Source organism: Sinocyclocheilus anshuiensis, unplaced genomic scaffold, assembly GCF_001515605.1.
Source record: "Sinocyclocheilus anshuiensis isolate Anshui unplaced genomic scaffold, SAMN03320099.WGS_v1.1 scaffold58, whole genome shotgun sequence".
Taxonomy (NCBI): domain Eukaryota; kingdom Metazoa; phylum Chordata; class Actinopteri; order Cypriniformes; family Cyprinidae; genus Sinocyclocheilus; species Sinocyclocheilus anshuiensis.
In genome coordinates, this window is record NW_015547688.1 from 758,315 (window position 1) to 776,028 (window position 17,714).

Genomic DNA, 17,714 nt, shown 5'->3' on the forward strand with positions numbered 1-17,714 from the left:
TTTCCATTAAAAACCAATAAAAGTCCCATTATAACCAGTAATTTACCAGTAAATTACAAATTTTGTTATGGTGTCTATTGTTTTTTTCAGCAGGGCTTATTTACCCCAAACTTTTGAACAGTAGTGTACATTTTGAAAAAGTGTGGCTTCAGTGTCCAAATACCTTTCGGAACCACTGTATGTCTCACTGTTGTATGTCTGTATCACCTTATTACCTTTATAACTGTTGCTATTTCCAATTGCAGTTCGCTGCGGTTTGAACACACGGCTCTAAAGGTTGCCATTGACTGCATGTGACCAATGCTCCTAAAGCACACATACACACAGCAGATCAATATCCAAAGAACAGTTTCAACGACACCATGTGGAAACTGCATGAATTGTTTGTGTGGTGGTGTGTCTCTGAGCCCAGTATACTGTACTACATTGTAGTAGCAACACTAGAAATGCCCACAGGATGTCAATTTTAGTGTGTCACACTACCCAATACAGATCTACCCATAGGAGTCCGAAAGGGCAGATCACCATGAGTTCCCAGACACAGCTGCTGCAATTGATGGCAGAAATATCTGAATTGAAATGGTTTTATTTTGGTCCTTCGGCCTGGAAATCGACCGTATGAAGGCCAGCTCCTGTGAACATATGTGTAGGTTCATGAGTCTTTATAGCCTGTGTGTGTGTGTATGAATTCACCTCAGCATAAGCTCACAACGTATGATGGCAGCAGAGTTGTTGCAGGGGAATACTTGACGCATACTCTTCATTTGAGACAGGCAGTAATCACAGTAAAGTCTGAAGCTCTCTGCCAAGAGACCCTCCTGCACTCAGAAACACATAATTACAGACTGGACCCAGATGAAAAGAATTAGTTCTAAACTAGAGCCTTAGGGGGGAATTCACGGAGAATAAATTACACCCGCTGATAGCGTTGTTTATTTGCACATGCCGACTGCGTTGTTTTCCCTGCTGAAAAAAACAGCTAAAACCAGCCTAAGCTGGTTGGCTGGTCTTAGCTGGATGTTCCAGCTGGTCTCAGAGCCTAACCTGCTAAGACCAGCCTGACCAGCTAAAGAAGTGGCCAAAACCCTCTAAAACCAGCCTGATGACCAGCTAAGACCAGGTTGGTTGACCGGCTAAAACCAGTCAACCAGCTAATTAGCACCCGATTCGCTGAAGGTATTACGCAGTGAATCAGCACCAATTGCAATTTGCAAAGCGCAACTCTGCAAGCACTTTATGGAACATTAACTACACCAGACAAATAGCGCTGAATATAATAAACCACTTTACAAAAAAAGGAGGTGTGTTTGTGCAAATATTGACAATGTAACAAAGTCGACATAGGCCACTGCATTAACATCTAAGGCATTTTGTAAGACACCACATTCTAAAAAGAAGTTAAGCTTTTCAAATGCAAAAACATGTTCTGTTTTTGTTTTGTTTTTCCTGTAAAATGTCTCAAAACTATTAAATATATATAAAGAAACATAAATGTCCTTAAAGGTGAAGCTTTTTTTAAATGTAAAAAAATACATCCACTTAATCTACAAATCTACAATCTCTTAAGAAATAAGGTTCTTTTTTTACATGAAGTAACCGAAGAACCCTTTGCTTTTAAAATGGTTCTTTGAGTTAGAGTTTATGGTTCTTTTTTGCCGCCTTTTTGTTTTTAAAATCTGTAACTGTCAAAGTCACCTCATTATTGATTTTCTGGAGCTCAGCTATTCAACTACACAGACTGACTGTCAACACACTCTTGACAGGTACATTTTCCTTTTAAAAATGACTATAAATTTTAACTTTCAAATTGTAACTGGTTTCCTACCAGTCATGTCTTTTTCTCTCTGTAGTTTAACAGAACATGTAACTGTGACCAACTCTGTTCAGTTAAGGATACATCTCTCCAATTCTCAATTAAATAAGTGACGGAGATATTGAATTTATGATCCATATTGCTAGATTTTTTTTATTACTTGTGTAATAGGTCCTATATAGCACTTTTAAATCATGGATACTTATGAAACCTTATCAAAAGGGTCCTATTTAGCACAAAAAGGTTCTGCTATTGTTACAACCAAATAATCCAAATTTGGTTCTGTTTAGAACCATTTTACTTAAGATTGTACTTTATTGGTCACTAAGTGTACCATTCGTGGTTTTATCTCACCAAAACTGTAAACACTGGCCAACTCAGATATTTTTCCACTTCAACCAATAGCGAGAGTTTGGGGCATGGCTAATGTATAGCAGGCTGAGCTAGTAGATGTCTAGCCATGGCTCAGATTCTTTTACAGAAGTGCAAGATCAAATCTGATAAAAACTTGCCAAAATACACAGAGACAGCCAATGGGTAAAATAATGGGTAAATGGGTGAAATTTAGCAGTGTTTTTAAAAGATAGAGGAATTTGATGGATTGTTTGGGTTTCAACTGAGACACCAAACTTGTGGAGTTTCTTCTTGACAGGTAAGCTAAACTCAAGTTTCTGCTACATTCTTTACTGTCAAGCCCAGATAAAACAGCAAGATATTGTAAGGATAAGAATAACTGTTGGGAAATGATAAAATTATAAGTTTGATAATATGACATTAGTAGTACGTACTTCACATTTAAGCAAAAATTGTAAAGGATATTTATATATAATGACTTTTTTACCATTTATAAACATAAACCTCTTTACATTTTATTAGATTTATGCTTAAAACAAAAATATTGCTTCCAAATATTCTCAGACAATATCATGCAAATTTGCTTCTTAACTAAACTAAACATAACTCATTCTACAAGCATATGCATTTTACTGGGAAACGAGAACAAAAATGCTGATTAAGAAAATGATTTTCTGCAGTGCAATGAATTCACCCCTAATGTGTAAAACACCAAAAAGCGGTCTCTGTGCCCAGACATTCAGGGTCAGCGAGCTGTTGTAAAAACCCACCAGCTCCCCGTGCACAGCGGTATCCTCCCACTCTGCCTCCACGGTTTTCAGCAGCCTGAGGAGCAGAGCGTAGCTCATCCTCTGAGAGCGGTGATGGCTGCTGTAACACTGCCAACGGCTGCAAACACATGCAAAAACATCCGTTTTACACACTAGTGTCAGTCTCACTGTTGGCAGGCGTGTGTAGCTGAAGCATGCAGCGATTATCAGGATGGGTCTTGGTGTTAAAAGCATTTGCTGTTTTCATGCTGTTGTGCTCATCCTGTCAATAAACACGCCGACTGCGTGGCATGTCACAGATGAGCTATGATCTCACTACAGGTTTGATGTTTAATACGCACATGATGGCCTGCTGCAGAGGGGAGAGATCGGCCTGCACTGCATGATGGGACAGCACAGTCCATGCAGCCGCACACACTTGTCCATTCCAGTTATAAGGCTCTTTCTGCAATTAAAATGGTACGATTATTAATGATAAGCTCCTAAGCTTGATGCAGATGAATGCTAGGCAAATAAAAAAAGTGCAACCTGAATTTGATTATGTTCATAGTCCAGAATCTGGCTCAACATCTTCTTGTGAATGGTCACATTGGAGGCCATTTTACTCAAGGCTGTGTCTCTCTGTTGAGCAGAAGTAGGAGTAATTAATAAATATTATGAAGACGAATAGGAATATTATAACCTTGAAGGAAAATTCAGCTATTTTGTCTTTCAAAAACCTGCATGCTGAATGTACTCTACCTTTCAAAAGTTCGGAGAAGCATTTTTGTAATGTTTCTAAAAAGAAGACTCTTATGCTCATGAGATATATGTCAAAATTTAGATCAAGATCAAGATATGTGTCAAATATTACACTTTAAAATGTTTTCTATTTTAATGTATATTAAAACGTAATTTATTCTTCTGATGCAAAGCTGAATTTTCAACAGCCATTTGAAAATGGCTGCCTCGCTGCTCAAAAAGCGTTTCTTATTTTTATAAATGTTGAAAACAGCTGTTAAGCTTAATATTTTTGTGGAAACTGTGATACTTGATTTTTTTGTTCAGAATTCTTTGAAAAATTGAAAGTTCAAAAGAAGATTTGTATTAAATATAATTTAATTTGATTTAAATATAGTTTAAATGCAGCATTATGTATGTCTTTACAGTCACTTTTGATCAATTTAAGGCATCCTTGCTGAATAAAGGTCCTAATTTAATTTTAAAAAATCTTACTGATCCCAAACATTTGAAAAGCAGTGTACTCACTACTCATGTCCATTTAATGCAAGTAAATAGGGAACTGGGTTTTCGAGTTCCACAATTACTGAATAGCACACATCCCCATTGAATAAGTAGATGGAAAAGTATTCTTCAACATTATAATTGTGTGTTCCACAGAATAATGTAAGTCATGCAGGTTTTGTAACACATGAGGGTGAATAAATAACAACAGAATTTCCATTTTTAGGGTTACTATCCCTTTAATGAATGCTGCTAGATCTCAGGTGAGCAGCGGTACCTGAGTGGTAAAGAGACGAAGAATCAGGTGACATTCTCCTTGAACTTTAGAGGCGCTGGATCTGGGCTCCAGCTTAAACCATTTATCATAACCAACAACTGGGATCTCCTAGTGAGGGACAGAAAGTGATCCAAAAGTAGATTCAATGACAAACACAATGAGTTTCCTTACTGTTATAGAAATTAAAGTGTGCGGAATTAGAACTCACATTCAGTGGGATGTTGATGCAACCCAGGAAGTCATCAGCATTCTCCTCGCTTCCTGATGCAGCGGCCCCGTTAGCCCTCACGGATTTGGCAATTTGCTTGAAATATCTAATATTATGATGCAACTATTTGAGTCATACATTCAGCATGCATTTGAACCAGTATTTGCAGAGAATGTGTCAGACGTATCTCAGGCTCCTTAGCTTTAAGACAACAGACGGTTGTTGTGTGACCTACCTGCCCATTCCTCTGAATCCACTAATTTCATTCAGCTTCTTACAGGCTTCCGCAACAGAAACATCGTCATCGTGATCCCTTGGGGGGAAAATAACAAAACAATTTTTCAGTGAGAAAAACAGAGATGACTGTTCTCGTTCTGAAGGACATATGTTGATGCAGCTTACCATATGTCCAGATGGAGCAGGTCATTGTGAACATCATCAATGTCACTGTGGAAAACAAACACATTTAAAAATGCACAGATCATCTAATAATATCTATTCAATTCTAACAGTAGGATACTCACAAAACAAAGTGTTCATTCCACACTGGGTTAAGAGTCTCTGGTTTGACATCGGTCACCTGGATATCTCGGCCCGCCAGCACTTCCTTAACACTGGAGCGCTTCTCTAACTTTTCCCGTCTCTTGCGAAAACTGAACTTCCTCTCTTTCTTCTCCTCAGTGTCTTTGGGCGACTGTCCCAAGAGGATTCCCAGCATGCAGTAGGGGTCACTATAGCCTACACAGCACCCATAGACAAACATGTTCACTAATTAAATTCAATAAAGGCTTTCAAAGCATATAAACAAATGGTCTGTTTCATTGGAAGAATTTTTGTGTTATCTTATTGTTAGATCATTTATGCACTCTCAGAAAAAAAAATGGACTCATATGCTCATTTCAAAAGGTACTAATATGTACTTTTAAATGACTAATATGTACTTTTAAGATACTACTATGTACTATTTAAGGGTAAATAAGATACAAAGATATACCTTTTAGCCTTTTTTACCTAACGGTACCAACCCAGTGACAGCTTTGTACCTTTCTGAGAGTGTGATGTGAATTTTGGCTCATCAAAAGGAGAATAAAACTTTGCAGACAAAATAAAGTCTAAAACTAATACGATTTCTGTGATGCTTTAGTTAAAATAAATACAATTTCCTTTGAAGATTTTCTAAGGGATATAGGTATTATGTCTAGATGTGAATGTTTTGTCTTGCTGTTCTTTTTTCCACAACAAAAGTAAGTGCCACAGACTACATCAAAAAGACATGATATTAGATGCAAAACACACAAATAATTCACAAAAGACAAAAACATCTTACCATTGGCATCTTTCGCCATGAGATTCTTGCCTTTCATTACAGAGACCCTGAGAGAAAAGCTGGCTTTCTACAAAAGAATGTTTCAGACATGGATTAGAATGCATCATGGCAGTAATAAAAACTGAGCATGTTTCATTTGCTGTTCGACATGGTGGCGGCACCTTGAGTGAGTGCACAGTAAAATAAATGCAAACATGCCGTGCTGTAGTGCCAAGGCCTGTCAAGAGGAAAGAAATCAATAGAGGTTTTCTTTTTCAGATGTTAGAGGTGAGTATATTATGTATATGACACAGGCAGTGGGAGACTGCTGTTCAAATGAAGGCTCAGATCTTTATGATGCACATTCAAATAGCACAAAATTTTTCTGTTCTTTTCAAAGACCTTTAAGAGGTTACAAGAGGTAACTGGAGCTTCTTTCATTCTGACATTTCAAAGTTTCTTTGGTCTTGCAAAAGATAAAACTTGTTTAATTGGTTTCTTTCATTGATTCTGCGTCTGTTTAGTAAGAGGGACTCTCTATAGATATCAGTATTTTCCACTTGTTGAAGAATTATTTTACCTTTACTCATACGAAAGAAAAAAAGAGTGAAATCTGTCTATAAAGAAATAAGACGTTGGCTCTTAATATCGAGCTGGCAGCATATACCACTATTGCTGTGACTGTCAGAACAAAAGCTTGAGAAAAAGAGAGTCATGTTTGTAGTATTGGACAAAATCTATGTGAGACCCTCACCTTGGATTCTCTGACTGTCTGAAGGATGATGTCATGCTCCTCTTGACCCATATCAAAGACCTGAGTGAGAGAATGATCAGAGAAAAGATTGGTTTCTAAAAAACATTGCATTTTAAATATTAAGTTTTTATGACTGGGTATAATGGTTATAGTAATGCAATGACAGACGTGTTCACAAGTCAGCTTCAAGTCTTTGACAGTTTAGTCTCAAGTCTTAAAAACTCAATTTCTCCAGCATATGCTACATTTATGTATGTATGTATGTATGTACAGTATGTATGTATTTATTTAAAATAAATATTTTTTATTCTGCAAGGATGCAATTAATTGATCGAAAGTGACTGTAAAGACATTTATAATGTCAAAAGGGTTTCTATTTCAAATAAATGCTATTTTTATGAAGTTTCTATTCATCAAAAAAAAAAAAAATCCTGACATAAGCATTTCACGATTTCTTCTTTCCCCAGGGCCATATTCCTGGTTGCATTTGCACTGCCAGTAAGAACTCTGAAGTGATGCAAACCGACAGGCATCATCGTCAACAATTGGAGAATGGAGAAGTGCCTGGATTTCACCATCAGTCCATCTATCGCTGTTTTCCATGTTTGTGGAGTTAATGAAAACATGGCAGGTGCCGATGTTTCATATGGCATACCATAGTCCAATCAGTGTACACTTACATCACTGGTAGTTCCTATTGTGCCTGGTTAGACCCTACACTGAAATAGGAGCTAATGCAGTCCCCCCAAAAGGAGTTCCTGTACCTAAAATCGTTTCCAGTTCTTGTGGTGCGAACATGCCAAAAAGTGGGTACATCTACCAATAGTTATAGGAACTATGAAAACGTTTGGTGCAAAAGCCCCTTATGTTGTTTGTGGATCTCCTAATGGTTAGAGAGTCAGACTCGTAACCCAAAGGTTGCGGGTTCGAGTCTTGTACCGGCAGGGATTGTAGGTGGGGGGAGTGAATGTACAGCGCTCTCTTCCACCTTCAATACCACGACTGAGGTGCCCTTGAGCAAGGCACCGAACCCCCAACTGCTCCCCGGGCGCCGCAGCATAAATGGCTGCCCACTGCTCCGGGTGCGTGTTCACGGTGTGTGTGTGTTCACTGCTGTGTGTGTGCACTTTGGATGGGTTAAACGCAGAGCACTAATTCCTAGTATGGGTAACCATACTTGGCCACGTCACGTCACTAATTTGGAGTCCAAGTGAAGTGTCAAATAATTGCTTATAAGCACAACTTTATTCCGAAGCTTTTACTTTTAGTTTACAGGGCTTGACAATAAGGACTGCGTGAAAGACTCCCGGGACAGTTGACAGATTTGTCACTGGCACGATCGGGCCACAGCATGCATCATGAAAGTTTATCATTTTAAAGCATTTAAGCGCAAGAAGATGCGCAAGAAAACTCAATTCATAATCCACGCACTGCGTTCTGTGTGTACAGTGCAAACACCCCGAATGGAGTTCTTTTTTGCAACTTCTTGCACTTTAACTGACAAATATATCTGGCCAATTTGAACAATAAAACAATTTTAAAGCATTCAAGCACAAGAAGACGTGAATAACAACTCCATTCAGTGTGTTCTGCGTGCAAGGCATGCACACATAGATCCGTGTCGCAGGCAACGCATGAGCCCCTTATTATTATTTATGCTTTCCACATCTTCTTGTGCTTGAACGGACAAATACATACAACAGCATGTCAAATACCCATCTTGGCGAGTATACTCGAAAACAGTCGGTTATGTCTTAAGTTAACTCAAACAGCTGGGAAAGAAATTGAATGTGTCTCACTATATTGGATCCATGCATTGTGTTTAAAACCACGCCTAATTTACCAGCTGCTATCGGTGTCCTTAATGTTAATCCAAAAAAAATCAATCACTCACTTTCACAGCTTTAACAATTACTAGTATATATTTAATTTATAGTGAAGAATATGCAATGCTATTTTACATTTGATTATTCAATTTCTGTACTTGAACACCTACAAATATAAAAACCTAAAGCATTGTTTAATTTGTATCTTTATTCTTTTTAGTTATTATGTTTATTTTAATATGAAATTGGAACTGAGAATTGTAAAACTTAAGTGTTAAACTTTTGGTGACATATAAGATTATTTATCAGAATGCAAGAAAACAACAATAACAACAACAATTAAATTTTTGGTGGCAGGGCCAGTGAAAATGTTGGCAAGGCAAGTAAAAATTTGAACCACTGGCCCAACCAGGGTAGTAGAAAAAATCTTTAGTTTTGAGCCCTGCAAAAACTACTACAAAAACTGTTTAACTGCTTCTACATGTCTACCTTGTTCTCATTTTAACTCTTTAAAAATCAATTCAAAGGTTATGAGTGCTGACATACATTATTCTTGACAAAAGGGTTATTGCATTTTATAGTAGAGATGGTAATCTAAGCTCAGGATATGTCAGCCGTTAAGGCAAAAATCTTTTTTTTTTTTTTGAAGGAAAAACATTATAGATCAGACACTTCAAACGTAAGGCCTGCTGCACCTCAGTGTTAGAGGTCTCAGAATGGAATCAGGCTCCTCTGGAGTGACAGGGGTTTCATGGGTGTAATATAAGCACCGAACATCAATCCCCATTGGGCATGGGCTTTGATGTTTAATCATGTCTGAGACAAGCGCATCTGCTCCAACTCATAAAACCAAGTCAAAGTAAACAAACCCCCCACCACCACCCAAGCACAACCCTCCGTTCCCCCACAATCCCTTCAAGAACTAGCTTTTTTTCGAGAATGCAAGCGCTTTGAAAACAAAAGATAAAACAAGAATTTTATTTATTTGTGTATTTAATTTCTATTTAGAAATCAATCAGAGCATGATATTTATTTAGGTCTTGGTGGATTTGAAGCACCAGAGGCACAACACACATTGTGATATTTGTGTTGTTATGGAGGGATGCAGGAGCGTTTGAATCATGCACTATGTAATTTATTGAGAAAACAACAAAGTTGCACCTTCTGCAGGTAGTTGAAAATGTCCCCTTCGTTGGTAACATATTCTGGCGATGGTACCCCAACGCGATTGACCACGGTGTAGATCGCCTCCTCATACAACAAATCCAGCTATAACAGAATGATTTATTTCAAAAAGGAGAAAAACCACAAAGTGCCACAAAAAGGAATCATGATATCTGAATCACTGTTGCTTTTGAAAGGGTGACCAGGAGACTCACCTCATCTCTGGTGGATCTCTCTGGAACAAAAGCCTGGTCTTTGCACTCCAGGGGTGGAGGAGCACAGCTGCTCTCCTCCTGTAAATGCATGAGGATGGAGAACCAATAGAAACAAAGATTACAGGTGAGGTGATCAATGAAGAGTGGGGAGATCGTTAATTGTGCGTAACAATGAGCTCAAAGCAGCTCTCGAGCCGTGTAGATTCAAGGGCTTCACCGGCTGAGAGCAATGAGCTGGCAAGAGGAGAGTTCATGAGCCCCTCAGAATGATCCTCTGTGAGAAATGGATAATTTGATCCAAAATATGAGCTCGTTTTTATTTGAGCTACGCTAATAGATTAAGGGGATCTTGACAATGGCACAGCGATAAACTCCCACTTTTGTCGATGAACGTCATTTACTTTTTCGTTGGCGAATCTACAACACAATCAGTTCTCCGAGAGGAGTGATTTGAGACAAATGTTCTAATCAATGTCTTCACAGTCAGCTATTTCAGGAAGAATCTGAAAAAATAAAATAAAATAAAATGAAACTCAGATAAAAAGGTTTGGTAACACTTTCTATGAAGCCCGTATTTATAATACATTATAAGGGTATTCTTAAGGCATTATAATGAATGCATAATGCATTATAAAAAAAAACTTATAATATGTTATATCAACTCATGAATAATCATAACAATAGTAATAATATATCATAATACTTGCATATTTGTGGTTATAAGTTTAAGAGTATGATTATTTATGACACACAATGAACACCATATTAAATCTACTTCATTTACAGAATAATGGACTGTATCATATCTTGACATTGTTTATTTAAGATCTGCACAGTAGCTTACTACAGCTTGTGAGTCGTTAGATGTTGAGTGTTATTTGAGTGTTTCCTGTGAAGCTAATGTTAATTAATTGATGTGAGCTTTATACTCCAACTGAAAAAAATGCAATGTTTTATATGGTTACATTTTATTTTGATGGCCCCCTTAATCAATCGACTATAAGCAACTTTGCAACTACATGCCAACTAACTCTCATTATATATTGTATTATAAATACGGGCTTCATAGAAAGTGTTACCGGTTCTTCTACCATTGTTTACTACCAATGATAGTACCATTGTATTAATTACTATGGGCCATGAATAAAGCACTCATTCGGTACCAAATGGTTATTAATTAATAGCCTCACTGTACTAGGTTTGTGTGATATTCATAATTAATTCAAGATAAAAAAAAACAAACATTCCATTTGAATTTGATTCCTGAATTTGAATCGAAATAGCAAACAGGATGCAGAATTGCAATTCAAATTTACATTCACCTAATATATTTGTATTTAATTTATACATAGTTCTGTATATTTAACACATTTATGGACAAGTGTGGAAGAACACTTCATTTCCCAGAATGCCCTGCCTGTTGAATTTCTGAGTGCTGTCCACTTTTTCAGCAGCCTTGTTTCTGGAAGTATTTTTCCCAAATGGATTTTTTAAAAAGTCATGAACCAAACCATCCAGCTACGAGGTGAATCATAACATTACAAACTTTGATTTGAAGCAAAAATGTAAAACTGGACACAAAGTACAATATTATGTACTATAATGGATTTAGTAGTGAACCACAGCCATATCACCCTGCAGCCCAAGACTGGTTGCCCACTGAAGCTAAGCAGGGCTGAGCCTGGTCAGTACCTGGATGGGAGACCTCTTGGGAAAACTAGGTGTAAAGAGCTATATAAATGCATCATTCATTCATTCATTCATTCATTCATTTAAGTAGTGAAGAAATAATCCCATAAGGTATTGTGATTGATATAAATGTAAAAAATGGATGGAGAAAGTTACCACAGTTTAAGCTTATTGCATAATATGCACATTTAAGCATATATAAATATGTATATATAAGTATTTAGAGTTTCAATGTAGCACAGTTTTCTTGCTGTGGAGATTTCTGGCGGAGAAACAACAGGAAGTCTGTTGTTAAACACGATTATTTAAAAAAAAAAAAGTTGAAATAATGTTGACTAATGGCTTCAACAAAAGCATACATAACGATTAAACTTTGTAGCTTACAATAAGTCTGTTTTTATTGATTTGTAAGTAATTGTTAAAAATCAATTCCACATATGGAGAAAATGAATGGGATTTTTACTTCCAGGAGCATGACTGTTACACTCTACTGTGCTTCGGTAAATTACACTTCCTCTAATTCCAATTCAACTTCCTGTGGGTGTGGCCAATTCAATTAAAATTTCAGCAACAGTCACTTGATCACAAAATCCCAGGATAACAGCCAGCAATTCACTAGCAATAACTCTAGCGCTGACTGCTGTCAAGAGTTCATGAATCCACTGTAAGGAAAACACTGAGCCAGAGATGTGCGCGTGGGAAGTTATTAAGGAGGGATTCTCTGCTCGCCAAAAAGAACAGTGCAGCCCATTTCATCTTTGTTAAAGACCACCAGAATGGTCCAGACACATCTACCAGGGTGAAGAGATTAAATTTGAACTTTACAGCATAAATGGGAAAGTTATTTTTGACCACAGCAAAACTGCAAATTCCGACTTCAGACCCTCATAGCAGACATGCCATATGGTGGTGGGAGTATCATGATTTACAGCCTAAGAACCGGATAGCTTGCAGTCTTTGTGGGCATAATGAATCCTAAATGTACTCTTCATCTCCACGGCAGTACTGCCGACTAACGCTTGTGAATTTCTCTGTCCGCTTTGTATCCAATCTCACTAGGCATTGTATTCCATTCTGCACTGCATTTAGTCTCTTTGCATTTATTATTTTTGTCTGTCAATTAGGTTAGCTGACATTTATTACCATTATTACATGACATTTACTCATATCATTGCCACTGTCGCTGTAAGGTTGTGGAGGACATATTATTGTTTTTCCTTACAGTTGGACTATAATGAGAAGAATGGCACTAAACCTGACTTATACAGAAAAATATACTAGTGAATGTCAGGATATCTGTCCTCGAGGTGAAGCTGAACTGTGTGTAGGTCGTGCATCGCAATGCTAATAATCCTAAACACACAAGTAAATCAATAACGGAAAGGTGCAACCAGAGAAATTTTGTGTTTTCCAATGGTCAAGTCAAAGTCCTGACCTTTAGCCGAATGAAATGTTGTGGCATGACCTGTTCAAGCAAGACAGCACAAAAATCTGTAAAATTACGTAAAGAGAAATTCATGCAAGGCCTTGCTTAAGAACATGCAGCCTTTCTTCAGTCCTTCATAATATATATATATATATATATATGTGTGTGTGTGTGTGTGTGTATAGTCAATATTCTTATTTTCAAGTAAAAATGTGATTAATTAATTCATGCATCAAGGGATAAAGGAGAAAATTTCTATATATCAAGGTTTGCACAATTTTCCCCACAAAGATGATGAATGTTGGATTACTGTGTTCAATAACGATACGGAAAAGCATAATTTCATGCATTAATTGCGTGATTAGATCTTAAGAATGCCATTTCTGTAGGATTCTTCAATAGTGAGTATACAATACTACCCATTATAAGTGTTAATGTTGTTTTTATCACCCAGAACCATTTGGAGGCAAATTCTACTCAGCCAGCATTGATCGCTGTCCTTTTCAACATTTACTGCTAGAACAGTGGGAGAGGAACGCTCTTCAATAAACATCTAATTCAAGCACATTAACTCTGACGCTGTCTTTATATGAGGGGAAGAGGGAGGGTGAGTTTCTGTGATCGCTGAATCCTGCAGCAATGCTCAGGAGAAAGAACTGCTTTAATATGACCTGATTCTTCAGCACACGGGGGAATGTTGTGACAGGGATACACCTTGGTAAAAGCAGGGATGCAATCTTTTGAAGAATGTGGTTACCTCAGTTTGGCCGGCAGACAGCAGACTATCCTGTTTCTGGAGGATTTTATTCATGCGGTCAAAGAACTCCCCGTTTCCCCTGGCAACCCTGGAAATAGAGACGGATCAGTTCAGTTGCAGAACATTTCACCCTTGTTTACATTTAATTACACAATGTGGCTTCAAAAAGAAATTCCCTTCCAGCTGAGTCTGGGATGTTTTTTTTTTTTTTTTTACCCTGGCCCTGCTGTGAATATGTCATCATAACATCATAACAGTGATGTTTTAGATTTTTTTGTAGAAGTGACACGGACTGGTCCTTGTTTGTTACTGACGTTTTAGTTTGCTTTCAGCAACTACCGACAAGAGACTGCAGTCTGTCAGAAATCTCGCCACAGAAAAAAACTGCATGTCATGTGACTTAATCAAAGCACATCATTGGCTAAACTAAGGTCTTCTCTTTCCAACAAAAAAAACGAGAATGTTCTCTTAAAGAAACAGTGGCAAGGAAATGAACACAAAGAGTATGTTGCCATATGGCTACACCATGCGGTAGAGGGTTAAGCCTAAAATTGTTTTAATGTCACTATTGATGAGGATTGTATGATCTTTAAATAACATCGGTCTTTAAATGTAAGATATTTAAAGTTTTCCTAAAGTATACTTGCAATAGTTCCACTTTAGCACGATCAAATATACTTCAGTATGTCTTTAGTTGGATCTCAGCAGTACTTCCGCACAATTAAAGTGCATTAAGCACAAAATTAGTTGCTCCAATTGAGCAGACTTTAAGTATACCAGTTTAGTACTAAAAGTACAATTGCAGGGTATTTTTATTAATTACATAAATATGTAAATGTATTTGTAGTATACTTTGCATGAAATAAATGTATTTCAAATACATTTTAGTATATTTATTTTTCACTTTTTTTTTTTTTTTTACCCTGGCACTGCTTCACTGTAATCAGTCACTATCACATATATGCAGAAAGCTCATCTGGACCTCTGGAGTGCTTCTCATTCACACTAATAAGATAAGATGAGCAACATTGAGAGATCTTTGACAAGCATCCAGCAAATGCTTGTTTTGGGTTAACATTTAATTACTGGAACATAGATAAATGGAGAAGTGGTAATAAACTGTCAAATTGTCAAATTTAGGCTGAAACTGAGAGCATTGCTGACATGAGGACAAATTAGTATGAAGTTTTACTTTCAGACAATGCTTAGTTTTAAGAGAAGTAAAAATTATTTTGCCATGACAGTAAAGTTAAACTTCTCTATTTTTAATGAATATATTTAAAATGACAACCCTCGTAGAAAATTAATATATTTAAAATACATTTCATAATAAGTATAGTTCAAATCTATTAACATATTTACTAACATATCGCTCGAGACTTAATGATATAAAAATTATAATTAAACAGTTTTTGAGTGCTACTTGTGAATAATGCACATATCGTAATATTAACCTCTACCGCACGCATTATGATAGACCTATAGAAAAAAATATTTGAATCTTTTTCTTTTCTAAGAATGGCTTAACTTGAAGTGCTGTAAAAAAAAATTTGGCTTATTTTTCACTAGGGAACACAATAGTGAGCTTTCATTAAAACTAATAGGACTAAAGTGTGAACGTCATGAATGAAAATGCTTACGGTGTGATTTCAAGTTTTGGTGGTCACACTGTCTCTCAATTTATTGTGTGTCTCGGAAATCCAAATTGCAATACTATGAAATACTTATTTTCCACTTTTAAAATGTATATTTAGCCTAAATGCTTTAAACCTAAAATGCTAAAAGGTTAGAGAAAAACGTACTGCGCCATGGTACAACAGTAATACCCATTCTCTCAAGAAAAAAACTCGTAGTCTTTGCATTATTGACACTATTTTCCTAATTAATGCTGTTCAGTTGCTTTGACACAATCTGTATTGTTAAAAGCGCTATATAAATAAAGGTGACTTGACTTGACTTGACTTCTGTGTTTCACTTTTAGCTTTATAAGGCTGTAATGAAAAGGAATCATTTTATGAACTATATAGGGCATATTTGCAGTATGGAAACAATGCATGCAAAACAGTTATATCTAAAATGAAAAAAAAATAGGTTTTTCATCAGTTTTGTTGCACTTCCTGTTTAAACCCCGCCTACAGTTCTATCTGAAAACAGAAACAGATCATTTTGTGATTGCAACAGATCAACACAAATTTGAATTCGTATAAATTTGTGCAATCTTATTTGTATGTTTTCATACAATTTGCACATGCTCCACTGATTGGTTAGAGGTGGACCTTTAAGTTTAATTTCTTCTAAAAAAACAAAAACAATATTTCATAAGAAATTGGAATCTTGTAAAATAGTTATGTTTCTTCATGAGATCGGAATGCGTGAGATAATTGCACAGGTAAGACTGCTATACCTTTGCTGGTTTGTAATTATCGAATGACTTAACCAGCTTCCCCAGATAAATTTCGCTGATAAAAATTGCTTTGATGTTTCACTAGTTGGCTAGTACCAAACTAGCACTAACCTGGGGAGTGTTTTCCAAACAAGTCACGGCTGTTCCCAGAAAACATATTAACTTTATTACACATCATTCAAACCACGTTGGTTAGAACTGTCGTTAATGACTTGCACACGCATATGCGCACTCAAAACTGCCACTTTAATTCTCCTAAAAATAACAGAAATAGAGTAACATTTGTAAATGTATGGAATTACAGATACAGATTATACTGCATGTTAAGCTGATTATTTTGCTCAAGTGCATGATCTATTTAAGTCATAATATAATAATACTAATCATAATAATAGTCATAATAATGTCATAATAACAAGAAACTATGCTAGTAACCACAGGCCGAGAGCTGTAGTTTCAACCACACAAGTTTGTGATGCTATTTGCAAATGTTCTTTGGATCTATGGATTCAAGAAACACCAAATAGTTGAACTATGTTGAAAATGACGAATCTTGCAACCATAGTTGGCTACTGATGTTTTTGGGAAATGCACCCCAGACCGATGCATAATGGAAATTCATGCTGGTCTTTTCAGCAAGGCAGGTAATCCATTACTTTACACATCTGAAAGAATGGGATCAGAAAGCAGATGTGGCTCAGCCAAGCTAAACAAACAAACATGGTGGGAAACACTGACAGCAGATATCAGGACTTGTTGTGGACCTTGTTGCTTCAAGTTTATCTGCAGAACGCCTGCGCTCACTGGGGATTGAGGTGACAGGCCTCCCCGTCCCTCTGACAAGCCTGAAAATCAACAGCTTGAAGCGCGTCCCCGAGAAACGGCCTGCATGGAGATAAGAAGATGATGGACGTTTCCCGTCCTCATTAGTCACTGCCGCACTGCTTAAACATCATCAATGCAACAAGTATACAATCACGTCTTGCCGCTTTCGATCAAGACTCTTACACACTATCCAACTTCATTTATCTTATCGCCAGGCAATCCGAGGAGGAGGTGGGAAGCGTGCATCTCCTGCAAACCAGGGTGAACTCCTGGACCCCTGCCACTTGCTAATTTTCCAGACCCGGTCGTCATGGTGATGATAGCCCATTCAACGCGGGATTGGTTGGCAGAGTGCAGCACCTAGGGAATATCGCCCATCTCTCCTGCTCTGAACTGCCTGACTTCAGTAGAATGTGGAGGAATGAGCGGGGAATGCATTAGTATGGCCATACAGCTGTCAGACCCCCTCGGTTGAGCTCCAGCCCCCCGTCTCTCATTATTTATCCAGCCCACAGCACTCCAGACCATTTCTTTATCAACACCATCACAGCAGGTGAGCATTAGATACCTGCGCCCCCAGATATCCAACAGAGCGCTCCTGGGATTCCCTCAGGAGATGAATTAGGGATGACACTTTGAGTCCGCATACATCCATATTAATATACTCTCAACGAGGCCACACATTATATCATTGTGTGATAA

At 37.3% G+C, this 17,714-nt stretch overlaps 1 protein-coding gene across 1 annotated transcript in view; it reads right to left on the reverse strand.

Annotated features, from left to right (window-relative positions):
• LOC107703313 (BAI1-associated protein 3-like) overlaps positions 1-17,714 on the reverse strand; it is a 50,429-nt gene that overhangs the window by 13,520 nt on the left and 19,195 nt on the right. Inside the window, exons 2-16 of the mRNA XM_016505904.1 lie at positions 13,784-13,871; positions 9,912-9,989; positions 9,694-9,801; positions 6,707-6,766; positions 5,974-6,040; positions 5,171-5,384; positions 5,049-5,093; positions 4,882-4,959; positions 4,647-4,752; positions 4,439-4,546; positions 3,466-3,558; positions 3,279-3,382; positions 2,938-3,055; positions 694-818; positions 216-306 (exon numbers count right to left, since the gene is read on the reverse strand). Coding sequence (XP_016361390.1) covers positions 216-306; positions 694-818; positions 2,938-3,055; positions 3,279-3,382; positions 3,466-3,558; positions 4,439-4,546; positions 4,647-4,752; positions 4,882-4,959; positions 5,049-5,093; positions 5,171-5,384; positions 5,974-6,040; positions 6,707-6,766; positions 9,694-9,801; positions 9,912-9,989; positions 13,784-13,871 — 1,483 coding nt within the window. The remainder of the gene's footprint in view (positions 1-215; positions 307-693; positions 819-2,937; positions 3,056-3,278; positions 3,383-3,465; positions 3,559-4,438; positions 4,547-4,646; positions 4,753-4,881; positions 4,960-5,048; positions 5,094-5,170; positions 5,385-5,973; positions 6,041-6,706; positions 6,767-9,693; positions 9,802-9,911; positions 9,990-13,783; positions 13,872-17,714) is intronic.